The 22087-nt window shown below is 43.4% G+C and overlaps 1 protein-coding gene across 2 annotated transcripts in view; it reads left to right on the top strand.

The window, feature by feature from the left end:
- The first annotated feature begins 10489 nt into the window (after positions 1 to 10489).
- PKN2 (protein kinase N2) overlaps positions 10490 to 22087 on the top strand; it is a 56499-nt gene continuing 44901 nt past the window's right edge. For both annotated transcript variants that reach the window (XM_084851985.1, XM_084851984.1), the window contains exon 1: positions 10490 to 10924. In XM_084851985.1, the coding sequence (XP_084708111.1) occupies positions 10874 to 10924 (51 nt within the window). In that variant the 5' untranslated portion in view covers positions 10490 to 10873. The remainder of the gene's footprint in view (positions 10925 to 22087) is intronic.

The raw sequence follows: 22087 nt of genomic DNA, 5'->3' as shown, positions 1-22087 counted from the left end.
AATCCAGCCCCCATTTTAATGCACAGGATCTCTATATGGAAGCTGTGAAGGCGTTACATCCTAAGGCAATTGACAGAAGCTTCAGGCTCGTGCTTAATCTCATTTAAGGAACTAAGGGCTTTGATATGTGCCTTATCAATTGAGGGGCTTCTGTTATTTCTGTGGTCATTGACAGGGCAAGCCTCATTCAGCACAATGGGAGGGGAAAAAACCCTTGACTGGGGTCATGGGCTGTGTTCTAGTGCTTATTTTCAATATTTTAAAAGTTGCTTCCTTCCATTGCCTGCTCCAAAACGGCAATGTAACCTCTGGAAATCTGGGAGGGAAAGGGTTGGGTCACTGAGGTCAGGGTGACACACCCACAAAGGCTGAGCTACACATCCCATGGGCAGGACTATGATACCGGACCCAGTGCAATTGTGGAAACAGGTCAGTAATGGAGCCACAGTAAGCTGGAAAAGTCAGACTATAACCAGTCTCAGAAGAAGTGGTTGTTCAGCAATAAAATGCGGGGGTGGTGCTGAATGGCCACGACGTCATGGAAACACAGAAACCTCACCACGCAGCCAGGTTGGAGTAAATTGTTGGTGGAAACACAACCTAGAATGTGTGTGTTTCTGTGGGACTCCTTTCTTTGACCAGCAATCCTCCACACCAACATTAGAAACCGCTTCTGAAACACCTTATTTTCAAAGTGGTTTGCGATGTGACCTGTGTACGAATTGTGTGCATGCGCGCGTGCGATCGTGTGTGTGCGCGCATAAAGAGACACAATTCATTCAGGCAGCAGATTCCAGGTGGGTCCCCATTGTCCCTTTTCCAATTTCCATCTCTGTTACATGCTGTTAGAGAAGTGTAAGGGGGCACAATCATTTTTACTTTCTTCTTCAGGGACATCTAAACCTAGCCCTGCTTAGTTTGTGAAACTGCTCATTCCCAGGATTGCAGGAAAGACGATGGCTGGAATAGCATGTACTGCTCAGTATGTTAACTCTAAACATAAGAACAGTAGAGGAGCTGTGCTAAATCAGACCAAAGGCCTATCTAGTCCAGCACTGTATTTCCACAGTGGCCACCCAGGTGCCTATGAGAAGCCCACAAGTAGGACATGAGTACAATTGCTCTTTACCACTCATGTTCCCCAAGCAACTAGTAATCAGAGACACACTTCCTTTGATATTGGAAGTCATACATAGCCATCATGACTAGTAGCCATTGATAGCTTCATCCTCCATGAATTTATCTAATACCCTTTTAAAGCTGTCCAAATTGGTGGCCATGACTACATCTCATGGAAGTAAATTCCATAGTTTAATGATGTGCTATGTAAAGCATCCCCTTTTATCTGTCCTGAATCTCCCACCATTTAGCTTTGTTGGATGACCCTGGTGGGTTCTAGTACTGAGAGAAAAACTTCTATCTACTTTCTCCACACCATGCCTAACTTTATAAACATCTATCATGTTCAAAGTTACTCACCTTTTTTCTAAAGTAAAACGCCATGAACGTTGTCATCTTTCCTTGCAGTGGAGTTGCTCCAGCCCCTTGATAATTTTGGTTGCCCTTTTTATGCATCTTTTCCAGTACTACAGTTCTGTTCCAGTTCTTTTTGTGGTGCGGTGACCAGAACTGTACACAGTTTTGAAGTAAGGACTACTGAGTTAATAAATGGGATATACTTCCAAATTAGTGTGCATAACACTAGTGAATTATTCTGGTGGAGTCCTATTGGGTTCAACAAGAGCACTAAGAGTTTTAGTTTTGATGACCATTTCAAAGTTCTAGGTCTCATGTGGCTGTTCTTCAGCCCAGGATACCAACATCTTCAGAGACTTAGGTCTTCTTCACATGGAACTTTTATCCTGCTATTAAAATTACTCACACATGGAAGTTTGTGGGTCCTTTTCATGACATCATCAACCTCCTGGGCACATCCAGAGGTATTTCCTGGTTATTCCATGTTAAAAAGATCCGGAAAAAATGAGGTATCAAAAAACCTTGGATGGTTACACTACTAAAACAGCCACTAGATGGTGCTGTTTCATTGAGTTCTATGTAACCTTGAAAATTAAAACCTTCCCCTGTCAGCAATGCCATGGTTGCCATCTGGGAGCCACTGTAAACGTGGAAAGGCTCCACAACGGTAGGACTGCAGATTTTTTCTTTAATGTAAAGGCAGCCTTAAATGGACATGCTCCCTCCCCATATCTGCTTTTCCTCATTTACTTCTCATGCCAAAAGTTGCTATTGTTGACACTGAAATACTTGGATCAACTTATCTGCATGGGGCCATTGGGTATCACCAATGCTGAAAAATCTGCTCAAGATATTTACAATTATTTTTTTAATCTGTTAATGTGAAACATTCAGTTATATTCTACTTCCTCTTCCAAGCCATGCCATATGTTTCCTTTTACTACACTGATTTTCTAACATTTCCCTTCAAATTATTTCTTCCTACTTTCCCAGACCTGACTGAAATTATTTTTGGTTTTCCACCACACACATCATCTGTAAAGAATATATTCCACAATACCTCCCCACCCCTCTCTATTTCCATAATCAAGGGGTGGGGGAGAGAGAAACATAAATATGTTGGATTAGAGCCCATACCCTCAAGCAGACCTCCCCAAGATGGGAAACTTCCAGGTTACACCACATCTCAGCCTCATTTTAGGCATGCATCAAGCACACATCTTGAATGGGTTTTTACATAAGTCTCTGGAACAACCTAATCCTAAGCTCTTTCAAAAGTCTAGGCTGCACACTTCTTTCAGATCTATAAAGACCATAAGAAATGGCCAATTTCTCTCCTTGCCCACCACTCTCTTGAAACATACATGAGCTCCTCAACAGGGCTGCAGGCTGGACAGAAAGTGAAACGGAAGAAATCTCCAGGCCCAGATCTTACATCTGTCAGCATGCAAGGCTACTGGTGGCCCAGCCAGGATTGTAGGGTGGGCAACTTGTGACCCTCCAGCTGCTTGGGTCTACAACTCTCATGATCCTTCACCACTGGCTATGCTGGCTAGGGCAATTGGGATTCGTAGGCTGAAACATCTGGAAAGCCTCAAGCTGCCCGTCCCACGTGAAGAGGCACCATTTCATGAATGGGTGCCTCCATATGGGAGCTGCTGATGTGGTTGCTGTGATTTGCCAGATCAAAAGGGAAAGCTGCGTCCCAGAGCCATCTCACATTGAGATTTTACAAGTCCTCTGAGCATCAGTACCATGTCTTGCTATTGCCATAATGTATTATGATAGCAGTACTGAAGTAAGATAAGTCTGTGTACACAGGACTAATTTGGTATTTCTCTGGAATCTGACAATATTACTTCAAATAATATTCTTATTACCAATCCCAGATATCTGGCCCAGCCTGTAGCTATTCTGTATCAGCAGCCCAATGCTATGTTTTGAGATGCAGCATTTTGCATCTGTTACATGCCAGCACAGTAACGTTTAGGGCAGCCTTCCCTCCCAGATGTGTTGGACTACAATTCCCATGCTGGCTGGGGGTGACAGGAGTTGTAGTCCAACACATCTGGAAGGTGCCAGGCTGGGGATGGCTGTCCTAAGATAAGGCTATTAGCAATTGTACTCTTTACCAAATTGTTGTCGCCTATAAGCAACTGTCCAAAGCAAATAGAGTGTGTTATATAGTTTGCCCTCCACCACCCATTTATTTTTCATTTGACAATGTCTGCCAATTATCAAATATGTATCTGCTGCTAAACTTAATGTCTGCTTGTGGATACTGAAAAGAGGAGTCGTCTGCCATGTAGAAGCAGCTCTCTATTGATGCCAGAGATGCTCCACCCTTGCAGAAAATAATACTGGTTTGGAATGACCACATAATGCCTCCCCCATAGCTGCCACAGGTGAGAACTCCATGTGCGAATTTTTGTTTATGTTGCCAGGCAATATCCCCGACAGAAGACAACAGTGTACAGGCACTAATCATCAAATTGCTAGACTAGGACAGGGTGCTGGGCTCAAACAAAGCACAACCTTTGGTTCATGAGGTCCAAGCCAGATTTCTACCACCACCAGCAGCAGCTCAAGAACACAGCTATATCAACTTTCCACTGACAAACACAAGGGTTGACTTGAATAAAACACACTCTTGAGGTTACTTGTCTGAGTCTCAAGACATTTTGCTACCTGAGATAAAGAACAGGTTGCAGCCTCCTCCCATTCTTTGTACAACTGGACTGGCAGTTCTATCTTTCTTCAACCCTGGTTATGGGACAGAGGCCTCCATCACATATAAGGCAGTAGGCTAAGTTAGGAAATGCAGGGGAGGCTGTATAGCACACGTGTCTGTGTGTGTCTCTCCAACATCTTGCTGCCACCATGCAGAATCTGCTGCCATGAGGCAACAGCCTCGCTCTGCCTAATTGTAGGGTGGCCCTGCTGATTTCAATCCCTTCAGGCTGGAAGGAGACTGATTAGAACTCCCCTCCTTCCTCCATTGAGGCACTTGTGAAGGAAAGGAAAGGAAAGGAAAGAGATCTCCCCCCACCCCCTTCCTACTGCCCAGCATTTTTATTTTTGGCTGCTTCCCATTTGTCTAAACAATGCACTGCCACAGAAGAATAACCTCAAAAAGAAATTCTGTCCCAAACCAAAGCCAGCAAGCTAAAGTGTTCAGCACAAGGTCTCAACCAAACTTGTATTTATCACACATAACTCAAAACACACTTTATTTTGCAAGCTGAGTGCTAAGGTTTTTCTGCAGAGGCTGTGCCATCCACTTCATCCTCTGCCTCACCAAAACAAGTTACACTAGGACTGCTGCTGTGTTCCAACCTATCAGAGCTTTCTGGTTGAACTGATTGGAGTGCCAAATTTCCACTGGCTCAGCTCTGCCAGTATTCTGCCCGCTGCCTTCCTTGGAAAACACTTTTTATATCGACAGAATAGCTCTCTTGATTCTGAAGGAGCTTCCTACATAGCTCAAGACATTGATTCCTGATTTCAAATCCCTCCTCTCAGTCCACTTCTTCAGAAATATCTAAAACAGGAATAGAATTAGATCATTCTTCTCTTTTTTACACAACAGGACCTAAATTTTATTATACCATTTAACTGTACCGTTTCAGTGTTTCTCCCTAAATAGAATTGCCTTTAAAGTGCATTCAAAACAGTCTTAATACCACATCACTTGTGGAAAATTAGTGAATACTGAGAACTTAAGAGAAAATAGCCTCCTTTTAAAATATTTCCACATCGACATTTGCCTCAGACTCTCCTTAAACTAAGTTAAATTAAGAAGGGGGAAAAAGCTGAGGAAAAAAATATGGTGCTGAGTCAACATTCTCCACCCTGTTTTCCACCCCTAGTGAGCATGCTCCAACTGACTGGTTTTAAACTCAGGCTCTATAACACGGTCAGCTCCTAAGGAAGACCATGGGAGTAAAGGCTGCGGAGGGGAACCTTTTGAATCAAAGGACCTCAAGAAGGAATAAACACTTAATTTATCTAAATGTAAAGGTAAATGTTCTTCTTCACTAGATAAAGTGTTAGTAGTTGTTGCTTTTCCTTTTAAAAATCCTGCTATCGAAGTAATTCTTTTTTTCTGAATCAGTTATTTCATCAACATTTAAGAAATCACCAAAATTGTGAAGGGGGTGGTGGTGGTGGTGCTTTTCTGGAATGATCAAGAATAGTTAGGCTTTCTAACATTTAGCCCCCTCTTACCTATTCCCCTCAAAAGAGAACATGCTGTAACTTTGGACTGGCTGGCACATCCAGGAAAAGAATCTGCAGTCCACAGGGCCAAGAGGAATCCACCAAAACTAACAGAAACAGTGTGTTATAAAAACTCCTAAGGCCTTAGTAAGCCAAATTTATACCTGAACATAATGGGACAGTCTTGTTTATATTTCTAGGGAGAATCCAACATAAAACTCAAGATCACCCTTCCCATTCAAATATCTGTATATTCCTATAATGAAACATACAAAGTTAGTCAATACAGAAGATGAAATTTTCCTTTCACGTTATATCTATTCAGGCATAGCGCATCCTGGTTATCTGTTTGCATATTTTAAAACATTAAACTTGAGTATATGTATTCTGAAACAAGATGCATCCCACCATTACCACCAAAATATAACCTGAGACAAATTTTAGTAGCTGTGCCCACTCAGATTAAACACCTCCAGCTCCTGGCACATAACACCTATTTTGTAACAGCTGCAATGGCTTCCAATTAGTTTCCAGTTACAATTCAAGGTGCTGGTCATTATCTTTAAAGCCTTAAGGACTTTTTTCCCTGTCTAAACATGCCTGGGATTGTGCCTTAAATAGCTTGGGCACAGGATACCTAAAAGACCATGGTGTTCCATATGAATCTGCCTGTTCCTTAAGAATGGCAGGGGAAATTCTTTTCCATGCCCCAAATGTAGGAGGCACTACTGGTTGGGATGTGGGAGCAGGCCTTCTCTGTGGCCAAATCTAGGTCATGGAATTTCCTTTGTTGGGAGGCCCTAGCTTTCTGATATGTAAACACATTTTTATTATGACAGGCCTGCTAGGTTGAGGAACTGTAATGGACTAATCCCTTTGTTTTAAGCACTCTTCTTATTTGCTGTGCCTGTCTTCAGTTTTATTGTGGTGGTTTAGTACTTTTGTGGATGGGTTTGTGGTTGTTTTTAACCTGTTGTAAGCTACTTTGAGCACTGTGTTTACACTGGGAGGGTGATATAAATCCTCTTAAATACAGTGTCTTGGAAGTATTGGCCTACAACAGTATGGAAATGTTTTGCTCTATCAGATCATGCACAAAACTTTACTCAATAAGCCTGACTCATTGGACTTAATAAATCTGACTCATTGGGGATGGATCTATGGACTGAAACACAAGAGTTACAATTTAGCCCTGCTTCTTAACTGCTGGGTTGGACTGAGAGGAAGAGAGCTGAAAATGGTATTCAAATAATAACTTGACCTGAAGACTGGATACAATCTTCAGATGGGCTGAGCCAGTGGCCCCATCTTTCACAGGAGTAGTGTGCTTCAGTAGGACTAATGAACAAAAGATGGGTAGGAGGCCTAGACAGGACACTCACCATCGACATCACTGACTGATTTAAGCCCTTCTAAGATCCTAAGAAAAAATAAAATAAAAACCTTGGTCAAAATCATCTTGTTAATGAATGATGGATAGGTGCCAAATAGTTATGGCCATACTGTTTGTATGCACCAGCCTTTCCCAACCTGGGAAGCTGGGGGATTATGGGAGTTGTAGTCCAACGCATCAGGAAGGCACCAGGTTGGGAAAGGCTGGTGTACATCAAATGCCATGTTGTGATGTTTTTTGACCAGCCAACAGTTTAAACAAAAGGTAACAGTGATTCTTAAGGGTTGTTTTCAGTAGACTTTGCAGCAGTGCGCACAATACCAATTCTAAGTTTATCTTTTATCTTATGAAAATGTTGTTCCAAGTATGAAAGCCTACTTTTGACTTTCCTCCCCAAATATGTATAACATTACTGAAAGCATTAAAAAGCATATTAAGGCTGCAATCCTATACACAGTTACCTGGGAGTAAGTCTAATTGAATTCAGTAGGACTTCTGAGTAGTCATGCATAGGACTGCACAGTAAGAGAAATGGTTATAAAAACACTTGAAGTTAAAAAAAAATCCAAAGAGCAAAATTTGCTTTATATTTTCTTATATTTTAAAGTAAAAAAAACCTAGTTTGGATGGGCCAAGGAAACGTGTTGCATTCATGTGCTCTCCTCTCTCGTGCTGCAGTGCAAAGCATCTGCAGTTTGTTAAATCATAGTTTTCCATTGCACCCAAACTGGGAAACTGACTAAGGGTAGAATCCTATGCAGGTTTAGACAGAAAAAAGTGCTACAACTCCCAGCATTCCCCAGCCAGTCAAGTTGTAGGACTTTTTTCCTGTCTAAACATGCATAGGATTGTGCCCTTAGATAAATTTCAGTCTAAATGGCAACCATTTATCAGTTACAGGATTCTTTATTTCTCAGCATTGTAATATTTTCGTAGGGTTAAACTTAAGTAACAAAATTTTCCAGCAATTAATATTCATGTTCTGTACCAGAAAACAGGGTATATTAGTACTAATATACCCTGTTTTCTGGTACTGAAAACTGCAGTATTGTTTTTCCCTCTATGTAAAAATAAAATGTTACATATTATAGCCAACTGCAATGACCAAATTACACTACTTTATCACTGTTTTGCTACCCACCCTTGCATTTTAATTTGAGATTTAAATTAATGATCTAGTAGTTGATGTGCTTTATAAATAATAAATATTAAAATAACAAAGTTGTACCTGCATAATTAGTATAAAACCTTTGGTTGCAGTAACTAATAAGTTAGATTTAGGGTGCAATCGTATGGGGATAGGTGGCTGCCTCCAAACTCGGAGGCAACCGCCTATCCAATTCAGGGCAGAAGAAGCACGGAGGGGATCATTCCCTCTATGCTTCTCCTGACCTGCATTTGCAAAGCAAGGGGCCGAAGAGGGGGGAAGGTCAGTTCCTGGAAACCCACATATCCTATGGCCATCTAGCCACTGATTAGTGGCCATAGGATTACTTGCTTAAAGACGTTCTTTCTGACCCTACCATCTAAAAGCCCCAAACTAGTCAGTTTAATTAGAATGGCCCTTTCCCACATGTATGTTTTTTATCTGTTGTATTTATATCCCTCCCCGTTTTCCTCCAAGAAGCCCAAGACAGTGTACATGATCCTCCTCCTCTCCATTTTATCCTCACAGCAACCCTGTGAGGTTGGTTAGGCTGAGAGTGAGTGACTGGCCCAAAGTCACCCAGTGAGCTTTATGGCTGAGTGGGGACTAGAACCTGGATCTCCCCAGTCCTAGTCCAACACTCTAACTGCTACACCACACCAGCTCTATTCAATGCAATCATTCTTCACTAGTACTTCGTAAATGAAATGTCCTGCATTCTGTGTAACCATTCCTTCTGTGTAACCATTCCTCCTTGATCTCTTCCAGTATGAAATAGCCTGTGCTTAGGTCTGGTTTTTCTCCCATAGCTCCACACATATGCAAAAGGATTGTCCCTATCTTTGTCCTTTGGACTAGGCTAGGAACCAGAACCAGCCCCAGGTCTGAGTGGGCCCTGGGTAAAGTGCCCTCCGGTGAGCCCCCTCCTCCATTTGTAGCCCTGGTGGGCTTCCCTGGTGGTGGTGGTGCCAGACAATAGTGATCAGCAGCTCATGCTTATCTGGCGATTATCAATTAAGGGAGCACTCCTATGGCTGCTAGTCAGCGGCTAAATGGCCAAAGGATATCTGGTTTTCTGGGAACCGACCTTGGAGCCCACATTCCGAGGTCAGTTCCTGGAGAACTGACCTTCCCCCGCTTCTGCGCTGTCTTGCAGGCAGCGTGGAACAGCCCCATGCTCCATGCTCAGAAGAGGAGCACAGAGCGGCCAAAACGGGGTATTCCAGGATGGGGAAGGCGGAAATGCCAGTACGACATGTCCTACGTGTCGTCCAGCAACCTCCTCCCCTGCTCCGCCTTCCCGCGGCTAGACAGCCAAAATTGGCTAACTAGCTGCAAATGCAGGGCAGGAAAAGCACAGAGGGAACGATCCCCTCCATGCTTCTCCTGCCCTGCATTGGATAGGCAGTCACCTCCGAGTTCGGAGCCTATCCCCATAGGATTGTGCCCTAAATGGTATAAAGCATGTTCTGCATGCAGAAACTCCCATACTGAATCCTCTGCATCTCCAGTGAGCTCTGGGAAAGACTTCTGGCAGAAACCCTGAAAAGCTGCCGCTGCCAGAGCAGGCTTCCTCAACCTGGTGTCCACCAGACATGTTGGACTACAAATCCAATGGCTGTAGGGATATTGGGACTTGTAGTCCAACACATCTGAGATTGGGGAAGGCTTCCCCAGGTTGGAGAAGGCTGGTTTAGACAATACCATGGCAGGGCAATAGTACACCTACCTTAAGATCCAAGTCAGCTTCCTAAAGCAGTTTGGGTGCCACGTTTGATTGTTTTTCTGACTATGGATGTTTAGCCAGAAAAAAATCCTGCAACTCCCATGCTCGCGGGCGTGTGCTGGGAATGTTAGGGCTTTCCCCCCGTGTCTAAATATGCATAGGATTGTGCCCTTAAGGTGCCACAAGCCCCTTTTTTGAATTAGGCTCCATTCACGTTGACTACCAGGGCTGTTAGCAACGGATCTGGAAACGCTGCTGTGGGACAACTCCATCCTCCACTCTCCAGTGTCGGGGCGAGGGAGGAAGGGTGTGTGTGTGTGTGTGAGGGAGAGAAAGTCGAACTTTCCTCTCTCCTCCAAGCGCGTATGCCTTTGTAAGCAATCTTATGACCCTGGGCTGGGCTTCCCCTCCCCGACCCTCCTGCCTCCAGGTGCTGCCCAGGGAAGCGCCTCTTCCAAGCTCTCCCTCAGCACCCGCTCCGCCTCCTCCCTGCCTAGTCACATGCTCCGAAAAGCCGCAAAGCAGCCCTGCTTTTGCGACAGGGTGACAGCCAAAGGGAGCGACAAGGAGCGGCGGCGGCGGAGGAGGAGGTGCCCGAGCGGAGAAGGCGGAGGAGGCGGAACCGCGCAGGGTGGCGGGCTGGGTGGGAAAAACGGGAGGCAGGCAGGCGCGCGCGCGCGCGCGGGCGGTGGGCGGGAGCGAGCGCGACGCCCGTCCGTGCCGACGCGAAGCCCCCTCCCTCATGTGAATGCGAGAAGAGGGGGTTCACTCCCCCCTCGCTTTCTCTCCGCCTCTTTCTCATCCTCCTCCCGCCGCCGCCGCCGCCTGAGCGGTGAGAGCGAGAGCCCCCTCGGCCCAGACCCGCCTTCCCACCGGCGGCGGCGCCCAGGTGCGGAGTCCAGACCCGGCAGCAATGGCGTCCAACGCGGCGGAGAGAGAGATTTTCCTCACAGACCTGCAGCAGGTAAAAAAGAAAACATTGGGGGAAAAATTGGTGGCCGCTTCCTTCCCATCCTCCCCCCCCCCAATCCCCACGGCCAGGAGAGCCCCTTCCTTCCTTCCTTCCCTCCCCATCCCGCCGCCACCCTTCCTTCCCATCCCCTTCAGCCTCTGGCCTCCTTGCTGCGGAGGTGGAGCCGCCCCCCTCCAGGCCCCCTTCCTCGCCTGGCTGGCGCACACTCTGCCCTCGAGTTTAATCTCCTTTGCTGGAGCTGCTTCTCTCTCTCTGGATTAAGCTGCCGGAGGTGGGTGGACCCCAGGAGTTTTCCTTTCCGCCTTCCTTTTCCCGGTTCTTTAGCTGAAAGTAAAATTTAGCTTATAAAAGACAGCCCCCACCCCGTTTCCGAGCTTGGCTGTGGCTGGAAGGAACCTCTCGATGGGAGTTGTGAAAAATCTGCCCCCGAATTAACTTTGCATGGAGGAATGGCTCTTCTTGCAGGTGCCCACAAATCTGTTTCTTTCTCATCCTGACTATTTTTTTTTCTTTTTTCTTTTAAAAAGCCTGTTGCACATAGACCAAGTTGTACTCACTGCGTGGAGAAAGAAACAAATGTCTAATACCTGGGCAGTGGAGAGGATGTGTGAGGAAAGCGGTTTCCTTCCTCATGCGCCTTTTGGATCTCAGCTTTCAGCCTGATTCTGTGCAGAGTTAAAAGTTGAAATCGGTGGGCTTAGCCATGCCTGACTGTGTGTAGTACTAGGTTTAGTCAGAGAGAATCTCCTATCCTTCGTTATCCATAAAGTTAGGAACAGAGGAACTTGCCTTATCCTGAGTGAGACTACTGGTCTGTCAAGCCCGTATTGTCGATGCTGCCTGGCAGCCGCTCTCCAGGGTTTCAGGCAGGAATTTTTCCATCCCTACCTGGACATGCCAGGGATCAAACCTTGGAGTTTCTACATACAAAGTATGTGCTCTAACACTGAGCTGTGGTCCTTCTGAAGTGGCAGAAGTTAATTTCTGCCAATCACTTCGTGACACCCCCCCACCCCCCCATATAAGGCCTTAAGATACATAATCCCTACAGGGACATGTAACAACAGAAACTTCTGTATTGGAATGATAACTGCCACCAAGTTCCATAAACCAACAGCATGTACTCGGAACTTGTGAAGTGCCCAGAGAGCTTCTGCTATTGGGTTAGGTGAATAAGTTTTCTGTTCAAAGCAAAATTCTGACTTGGGAAGCTTATTTTTTAATCAGATTGTAAGGGTAGACAGTATTACATACTTTGTCCTAACACTTTTGAACTACTCTTCAAATTCAACAGTAGGACACTATGTATCACAATAAAGATAAACATTTTAAAATCCTATGGCCCACATGTAAATGAAATGAAAAGAAATTTCAATAAGTAAAAATGGTATCACCATCTTAAGTATTTATATAAAACACTGTAACTTAATTGCTGTGGTTGTAAATGTATCCCTATTTTTACCACTAACTGTCAACTTGGGTATATAATGGTGGATGTGAAGTGTTCCTCCATTCTTAAACATATTGTATAATGGGAAAGTGACCGCTGGGCAAAGCCTAGCCTGAAAACTTGTGTAATCACTGCCATAGGCTGTGAAGAAACATTATGTGTTCTTTGTAAACTGTCAACCAATTTTAAACCAGTGTAGGATGTTGTTATATAGTTATAGTACTTGTGGTTAAATGGTGTTAGTAATATTACATTCTTCCATTGGGGTGTAATTGGCAGTTTATTCCAAGATATAAAGTACATATCCACATCTTATGACAGATAATAACCTTTTATTTGTATCTAGTTGGTATTGCTTTCATAGTTTTGTCTGTTTTGTTTTTGTCCTGTTGAAAACGTCAAAATATTTGGTGTGAAATTCTTGTGCCAATTTTCTTGATACCACATGGTGTTGCAAAATGAAGCATACTGTGTATTTTTCATATATTCTTTCCAGAATTTGATAGTGCACAGAAAGTAGAAAGGGAAGCAACAAAACCCTGCATGCATATGGTTACCCAGGCTCCCAGGATTCTGAAATAGCTTTCCAGCACTGACCAAGAGAGAAAGAGAGCAGTACTTCTGTAATTATCCTTAATTTTAAAAAAGGGAATTAAATGCTCTCAGAAAATTTAGCACTGATCATTAAGATAATAAAAGTTATATAAATTTCACAGAAGATAAAAAGTACAGTAAGGGTCAACACTATTCATGCCAGCTGAGGGCTGGTAGAGGAGAAAAGGGATCCATTATGCCCTTACAGAACTCGCTTTCCATACACAGTAGATGTGTGTATCTTTCACCTTAGTAGTAAAACAGAAATCCCATGCAATATATATTGGAGGAATAGTGAGTGATACTACGTCTGAATAGATGTCCGGTCAATTGTTCTGTTAACATTCGGCAAACTAATTACATAACGTTATGGTATACCCCTTCTAGCAGTTCCTGAATTGGTGGTTACATGTTTTGTTTTTTTGTTTGATGTCAGATTTTGGTTAAATCAAAACATGTTATCTTTTCAAAGTTGGTATTATTTTTAAAGCGTATTAACAATGGTGAGAATATATATTGGACGCAGCATATCTCAAGCCACTTAGGTGACGCAGCAGATGTAACATAGGCTTATCCCCTAACTGTATTTTGGAGACAGGGAGAACCCTATGGGCATATGCATTACTCTTTTACCCCTTACCCTCTGTGCAGTCAATCTTCTTCCAGTTTTGGAACTAACTAAATGTACATATTGGGAGAGTTTGCATGTAACACTAAACCATCGTTTAGCATTACAAGGACGAGTTGCAGCGAGCCTGAGACTCACGCACTCCTCCTCTGGTGAGGCTGCAAGGAGATCAGAAGCTTCTGCTTCAGTTTTACATTAATCACTGCTTGTGCAAACCCTAAACTGTGGTTAATTTTAACTATGGTTAGTGGAAATAAGCCAGCTTAGTAAACCATGGGTTGAAGTTGGCTTGTTTCCACTGACTATAATTAAGATTAACCACAGTTTGTTGGGTAAGATTCTAAACTGTTAGAATCACATGACTAGCCATACTTAATAAAAAATGGAAGTGAAAGCTTCTAGACTTCTCATGACCGTGCTGGAGGGGGAGTGTTTGAGCCCATGGCTTACTCATCTTCACAACACTAAGCTAGGTTTAGTATTACGTGCAAACCAGTCCAATGTGTATTTCCAGGATTAGTTATGGATGTATTATGTAAAGATTGTAGAGGAGCTTTCTGAAATCAAGCCCATATAATGCTATGAAAAAGTTATATTTCACATACTTGATAAATAGAGCTTATGGAAAAACTACAGAGAAATGAAATAGAACCTACTTGGTTTCTGAATGGGCACTATAAATTATCTGTATCTCAGGGCAATAGAGTTCAGCTGTAAGTAGAGTGTTGCCTTCAGTGTAGCTCTAGGAAACTCCCTGAAGAATTGGGTTACTGCTGGGGCAGTAATTGCCTGAGGGGGAGTTGCTAGGTAGATTAACTTAACTATATTACATACCCATAATTTTAACTCTTGGATGGGGTAGGTTGTTCTTCATAGCTCTACTTATACTGTCCCATGTAGTGTAATTAAGTGCTCCAAAAGGAAGGGGAGGTGTTTTCATTGGCAATGGTACTGACTCCAAAACATGGACATTTGAGATAATTTTCCTATTTTAAATAGGCCAAGCTGTATAGGGTTGCACAGTTCTGATTTTAACATGTAGGTACTAGATGGCCTGATTTAGGTGTTTGCCTCTCAGTAACAGCTACATTTGATGGTGTTTATAGTTCATCTGAAGTTTTTGCTTTTGTTCCTCATTTTGAAAAGGACAGTCACTGAAAATTGCACACACAGCCATATGCACAGATGCACACATCTCATATGACTATTTATTTAAAGATTGTTAAGTCGCCATTCAGAGCCATGCACTCACATTGCACTCCCAACATATAAAACACAATACATCATCAAAATCAAAATGCCATAAAATAGTAAAGTCCGACAAGAAAATTATCAGTAACAATAGCATGCAAGCATAATCACATTTAAAATAGTTCAAAACTGTGTAAAAACCAGTTTAAGGTCTCAGTGCCCATATCTGTCTAAGTGTCACTTGAAACAAAAGGATCTTTAAAGCCAGTTTGAAGGCCTGAATTGATGGGGCCAAATGTATCTCAGTTAGTATAGACTTCCACAAACATGGGGCCACAGCTGAAAAGGCCCTGACCCCCTCTAGGTGTGAAAGCAGGCAGTATACAATCCCAACGCCCACTATGCTACATGTAGGGTGTTAAACCAATGTAGTAGATAGATAAATTTATTATGATCATAGATCAGCACATAAAATGTGCAATACTTAGATAATTATACAGAGACACAAAAAGACTAACATGACCTTGGAGTGTTAGCTAGTTGAAACAGTACCATTTTATTAAAAGTTTAAGGTAAGCACTAGCAGCTGCACAAAACCTGGCCACCTTGCCTGTAATCTGGGGATCCTGATCAGAAAGAAGAACAGAAAGATAAAATTGATTTGATCTGCCTGGCATTTTTGTAAATTAGGTATAAAAGCACAGCAAATGTCTCGATAAAAAGAACAATATAATAGAACATGCCCAACAGTTTCCACTTCATTTCCATCACAGAGGCATGTACATTCATGGTATAGAACTTTTTGATAGCTTCCTTCTAAAAGCATTGATGGTAAAACATTAAATCGAGCTAATGTAAAGTCTTTTCTAAATTTGAAGATTGTTTTAAATTAGTCATATCATTTGTAAGCTCAAAGTACCTTATTTCCTTGTTTGTTCAGTCGTTAAGTCGCGTCCGACTCTTCGTGACCCCATGGACCATAGCACACCAGGCCTTCCTGTCCTCCGCTCTCTCCCAGAGTGTGCTCACGTTCATATTCATTGCATTGGTGATGCTATCTAGCCATCTCATCCTCTGCCGTCCCCTTCTCCTTTTGCCTTCAATCGTTCCCAGCATCAGGGTCTTTTTCAGTGACTTTTCTCTTCGCATTAGGTGGCCAAAATATTTGAGCTTCAGCTTCAGGATCTGTCCTTCCAATGAGCACTCAGGGTTGATTTCCTTTAGGATTGACTGATTTGACTTCCTTGCAGTCCAGGGGACTCGTAAGAGTCTTCTCCAGCACCACAGTTCAAAAGCATCAATTCTTTGGCGCTCAGCCTTCCTTATAGTCCAGCTCTCACAGCCATATGTTGCTACTGGGAAAACCATAGCTTTGATTATACAGACCTTTGTCAGCAAGGTGATGTCTCTGCTTCTTACTATGCTGTCTAGGTTTGCCATAGCTTTCCTCCCAAGGAGGAAGCGTCTTTTAATTTCATGGCTACAGTCACTGTCTGTGGTGATCTTGGAGCCCAAGAAAATAAAATCTGTCACTGCTTCCATTTCTTCCCCTTCTATATGCCAGGAAGTGATGGGGCCAGATGACATGATCTTCGTTTTTTTAATGTTGAGTTTCAAACCAGCTTTTGCACTTTCCACTTTCATGCTCAACAAGAGGCTCTTTAGATCCTCTTCGCTTTCTGCCATTAGGGTGGTATCGTCTGCGTATCTGAGGTTGTTGATAATTCTCCCAGCAATCTTAATTCCGACCTGTGATTCATCCAACCCGGCGTTTCTCATGATGTACTCTGCATATAAGTTAAATAAGCAGGGTGACAATATGCAGCCTTGTCGTACTCCTTTTCCAATTTTGAACCAATCGGTTGTTCCATGTCCGGTTCTTACTGTTGCTTCTTGACCCTCATACAGGTTTCTCAGGAGACAGGTAAGGTGGTCTGGTACTCCCATCTCTTCAAGAATTTGCCACAGTTTGTTGTGATCCACACAATCAAAGGCTTTAGTGTAGTCAATGAAGCAGAAATAGACATTTTTCTGGAATTCTCTTGCTTTCTCCATGATCCAGTGAATGCTGGCGATTTGATCTCTAGTTCCTCTGCCTCTTTGAAACCCAGCTTGTACTTCCGGTAGTTCTTGGTTCACATACTGCTGAAGCCTAGCTTGTAGGATTTTGAGCATCACCTTGCTGGCATGTGAAATGAGCGCAATTGTACGGTAGTCTGAACACTCTTTGGCATTGCCCTTCTTTGGAATTGGAATGTAAACTGACCTTTTCCAGTCTTGTGGCCACTGTTGAATGTTCCAAATTTGTTGGCATATTGAGTGCAGCACTTTAACAGCATCATCTTTTAGGATTTTAAATAGCTCAGCTGGAATACTGTCATCTCCGCTAGCTTTGTTGTTAGTAATGCTTCCTAAGGCCCACTTGACTTCACTCTCTAGGATGTCTGTCAAGTTCAGTGACCGCACTGTCATGGCTATCAGGGACATACAGATCTTTCCTGTATAGTTCTTCTGTGTATTCTTTCCACCTCTTCTTAGTCTCATCTGCTTCTGTTAGGTCCCTGCCTTCTTTGTTCTTTATCATGCCTGTCTTTGCACAAAATGTTCCCTTGAGATCTCCGATTTTCTTGAAGAGATCTCTAGTCTTTCCCATTCTGTTGTTTTCCTCGATTTCTTTGCATTGTTCATTTAAGAAGGCCTTCTTGACTCTCCTTGCTGTTCTCTGAAACTCTGCATTCAGTTGGATATATCTTCCCCTTTCTCCCTTGCTTTTCGCTTCCCTTCTTTCCTCAGCTACTTGTAAAGCCTCATCAGACATCCACTTGGCTTTCTTGCATTTCTTTTTCTTTGGGATGGATTTCGTTGCTTCCTCCTGAACAACGTTACGGACCTCCGTCCATCGTTCCTCAGGCACTCTGTCTATCAGGTCTAATCCCTGAAATCTATTCCTCACCTCCACTGTATATTCATAAGGGATATGATTTAGGTCATACCTGAATGGTGTAGTGGTTTTCCCTACGTTCTTCAATTTACGCCGAAATTTTGCAACAAGAAACTCATGATCTGAGCCACAGTCAGCTCCAGGTCTTGTTTTTACTGACTGTATAGAGCTTCTCCATCTTTGGCTGCAAAGGACATAATCAATCTGATTTCGATATTGGCCATCTGGTGATGTCCATGTGTAGAGTCGCCTCTTGTGCTGTTGGAAAAGAGTGTTTGCTATGAGCAGCATGTTCTCTTGGCAAAACTCTATTAGCCTTTGTCCTGCTTCATTTTGTACACCAAGGCCATGCTTGCCTGTTATCCCGGTGATTTCTTGACTTCCTACTTTAGCATTCCAATCGCCTATGATGAAGAGGACGTCTTTTTTTGGTGTTAGTTCTAGAAGGTGTTGTAGGTCTTCATAGAACCGATCAACCTCAGCTTCTTCGGCCTCAGTGGTTGGGGCATAGACTTGAATTACTGTGATGTTGAATGGTTTGCCTTGGATTCGTACTGAGATCATTCTATCGTTTTTGAGATTGTACCCCAGTACTGCTTTTGCCATCCTTTTATTGGCTATGAGTGCTACTCCATTTCTTCTCAGGGATTCTTGCCCACAGTAGTAGATATGATGGTCACCTGAATTAAATTCGCCCATGCCTGTCCATCTTAGTTCACTGATTCCCAAGATGTCGATGTTCAATCTTTCCATCTCATGTTTGACCACCTCCAGCTTACCTTGATTCATTGATCTTACATTCCAGGTTCCTAAACAATATTGTTCTTTACAGCATCGGACTTTCTTTTCACCACCAGACACATCCACAGCTGAGAGTCCTTTCGGCTTTGGCCCAGCCACTTCACTCTTTCTGGTGCTACTTGGAAATTCCCTCTGCTTCAGGACACCTTCCAACCTGAGGGGCTCATCTTCCGGCGTCATCTCTTTTAGCCTTGTGATACATTCCATGGGGTTTTCTTGGCAAGAATACTGAAGTGGGTTGCCATTTCCTTCTCCAGTGGACCACGTTTTGTCAGAACTCTCCGTCGTGACCTGTCTGTCTTGAGTGGCCCTGCACGGCATAGCTTATGGCTTCACTGAGTTACGCAAGCCCCTTCACCACAACAAGGCAGTGATCCATGAAGGGTACCTTATTTCCAGGGAAGGGCTATTTTGTGACTGTACTTAAATAGTTCTGTAGCTTTGTGTTCCATATTCGTTGTTTAATAGTTTCACTTTAAAATATCCAAGGATTATTAAACTGCCAATTGTAAACCTGTAAGTCAGTGGTTTCTCTTGTCACCAGGTTGATTGAAAAGCATTTATTAGGGTCAGTGGGGCCAATCCTGTAGGGAAAAAGGCAAGTTTGAGCCAAAAGTTTATCAAACAAATATGTGCACAGGAACCAATATCTGAACTGGTCTTTTTTGTGTCTTTTGGGGCAAAATCTCTAGCCACCAGTCAGTGGCTAGACGGCAATAGGATAGGTCGGTTCTCTGAGAACTGACCTCCACCACCTCCCACACTGCCTCGTAGGCAGCGCGGATCGGCCCCGTGCTCTGCACTTGGAAGAGGAACTTGGAGTGGTGAAAATGGGGCGTTCCTGGGGGCGGGGAGGGCGGATGTGCTGTTCCCATGCTTCCTATGTGTCGTCCGACGTCCACCCCCCCCACCTGCTCTGACTTCCCATGTCTAGACAGCTGGAATCAACTGTCTGGCTGCAAATGCAGGGCAGCTGAAGTGCAGAGGGGATGATCCCCTCCACGCTGCTCCTGCCGTGCATTGGATAGGCAGTTGCCTCTGAGTTCGGAGGCAGCCGCCTATCTTGATAGGATTGCGCCCTTAAGCACTTGCAAGTTTTACTTGGTGGATGAGGATGAATTCCAGGCAGGCGGACTGATGGAAAAGAACTGGTTAGGCAGTGATGTTTTTTTCTCACTGTTGTGAATGCCGCTGCCACTGTCTGGCAAGCATGGTGAGCAACCAGCCTTCCTTTAAATCTTGGAACTGCAGAAGTGGTCAGGGATCATCCTAGCAGTTGCATGGTGATCCCAGTTTCTTCCCTAGTTCCAAGGCTGAGAAGAAGGCTGCAGGTTGTTAGTCTCTGTGATTGATTCAGCTCCACAAAATCTGAATTCCTGTCCAGCTCCAAGCTGGAGAGGGGATGCAAAGGCATGTCATGGCTCTACACCGGCCTGATAATTCTCTCCCATCTCCACCCCAAAACAGAAGGGATGGCTTGCCTTGGTATTGTGTGGGATTTCCCACACCCTCTGCAGCTCCCAGATGGATGGTCATTTTCTAGCCTCTTAAAGGACAGCATCAAAAATTTTGAGACTGAGAGTACAGTAAAAAATTTAGAACTTTGGACAAGATTTGTATATTGAAACCTACAGTTATACACCTGTGTACCACGTGCTTCTGCTTTATCTAACACTTTTGCATTCTTCTTCCAAAAGCAGTTCCCTGTGCTGCATTTGGGGGTGCGGGGGCTGTGGCTCAGTGGTAGAACACCTGCTTTGTACGCAGAAAGCCCTGAGTTTAATCCCCAGCATCTCCAGGTGGGGTTACAAAAACTTCTGCTTGAAACCCTGGAGAACCACTGCCAGTCAGTCTAAACAATCTGGGATGGAAGGACCAGTGGTCTGACTCAGTATAAGGCAGCTCCCTATGTTCTTGTTCAGTCTCATTTCTTTTTTTCTTTTTCTTTTTAAATACTTTTTCTTTTATTTTGTTTGTTCAGTCTCATTTCTGAAACCCCCCTATGTTTGGGTGGTTGGCTTGTTGAGTGTTGTGGTGGGCTGCTTTGGGAAGGATATGATTCAGAGGTCCTACATGTATAAAGTTTGCCTCGTGTCTCTTCGAATTAGGACCTTCGGTATTCAGTGCAAGAGTGAAATATTAATCTAGAACAGGGGTGGGCAACTTGTGCCCTCCAGATGTTTTGGCCTAAAACTTCCATCATCCTTTACCATTGGCTATGTGGCATAGGCTGATGGGAGTTGTAGGCCAAAATATCTAGAGGGCCACAAGCAGGCCACCCCTCCTCTAGAGTGTATTACAGCATTGAGAAAATATGCACTTGCTCTTCAGCAATAGCAGCAGCTGACCAATAAACTGGGAAGTTAGCTGACTTCAGGTAGAGTAGAGAACAGGACGTGGATCCCTCATGTCTGGAATCCTTCCCACATTGAGATTAGTCATAGTTCTGTCCCCTGCACTGAGGGCATCACATTTTAGCATAGGTACTATCTCTCTCTCTGTCTTTTTGTTGCTTAGGGGTTTTATTTTTAAAGAGAATGGAATGTGAAATAGAGGAAAATAGAGACTAACAGGTATATACAGTAAAACATTAATTAACATAAGGCACATTATAGAAGGGCTGGAGAGGTAGAGAACAATTCATACACATATAATTTAGGCAGTTTTGTAACTAATTTTAATTCATGACAAGTTCTTCTAGAATTAACTGGTATTTTAAAACTTGCATTGGCTTTTGATATGTTCTAAAGTTAGCAGCAGTACTGGAAAAGTAAGAGTAGTGTAAATCAGACATGCCTAACTACTGCTGTAGCATTCTTGAACTGTTGCCCATGTAGAGCTCTGTAATCTCCTTTAATGGAGACATGTTTTTTTTGATAGCGAAGTTTGTTTGTTTGATAGGCTGAATTTTAGCCCCAAGATGGCAATTGTCTCTTCTAATTTTGTGATTTGAAAATTACCAACCTTGAGAAAAAAATGTATCAGTTGTACTTCTCATTTACTGTTCTTAATAGTAGGATTTCATATACTTTAATTCATTTATTATACTGAATATTTTAAATCAAGAAGTGCTGCTGAGCTATTTTAAGCACACAGATTGTGAATGAGCATTAATAGGAACAGCTTCCCAGGACACATTTACTGTAAATTCTTGAAGGCCTCATTGGAGAAGTCTGTAAATGTAATCCTATGGCTTGGATCCTAATTAATACTCCATTGGCTGAAAACATCCCTTCAGTGGAGTTCTGTTCATGGAATGCTTTTGCTAGCAACAGAGGAGGGAGGCAGTTTTTATCTGTATCCTTTTCCCCCTGCTGACCCTTGCATCCACAAAAATCTGCTTCAGGGGTTTGGAGGACCATATGGAATAGTGGGTGGGTGGTTCAGGGAGCTGCAGCAAAGAGAGAAATTGGCAAAAATTGTCTCCTATCCCTCTTCCAGCAGAAGCTTCAACTGGATTGAATTCCCTCCTGTGAACAGAAGGAGATCTTTGGTCTGCAGAAGAGATCCAACCCTGTGATTGGTCATTACTGTCTAGCAGGTGGTATC

The sequence above is a fragment of the Heloderma suspectum genome, chromosome 4 (genome assembly GCF_057233095.1).
Source record: "Heloderma suspectum isolate Gila_16-S chromosome 4, 16-S_ref, whole genome shotgun sequence".
NCBI classification, from domain to species: Eukaryota; Metazoa; Chordata; class Lepidosauria; order Squamata; family Helodermatidae; genus Heloderma; species Heloderma suspectum.
This window is presented reverse-complemented; position numbering and strand designations above follow the sequence as displayed.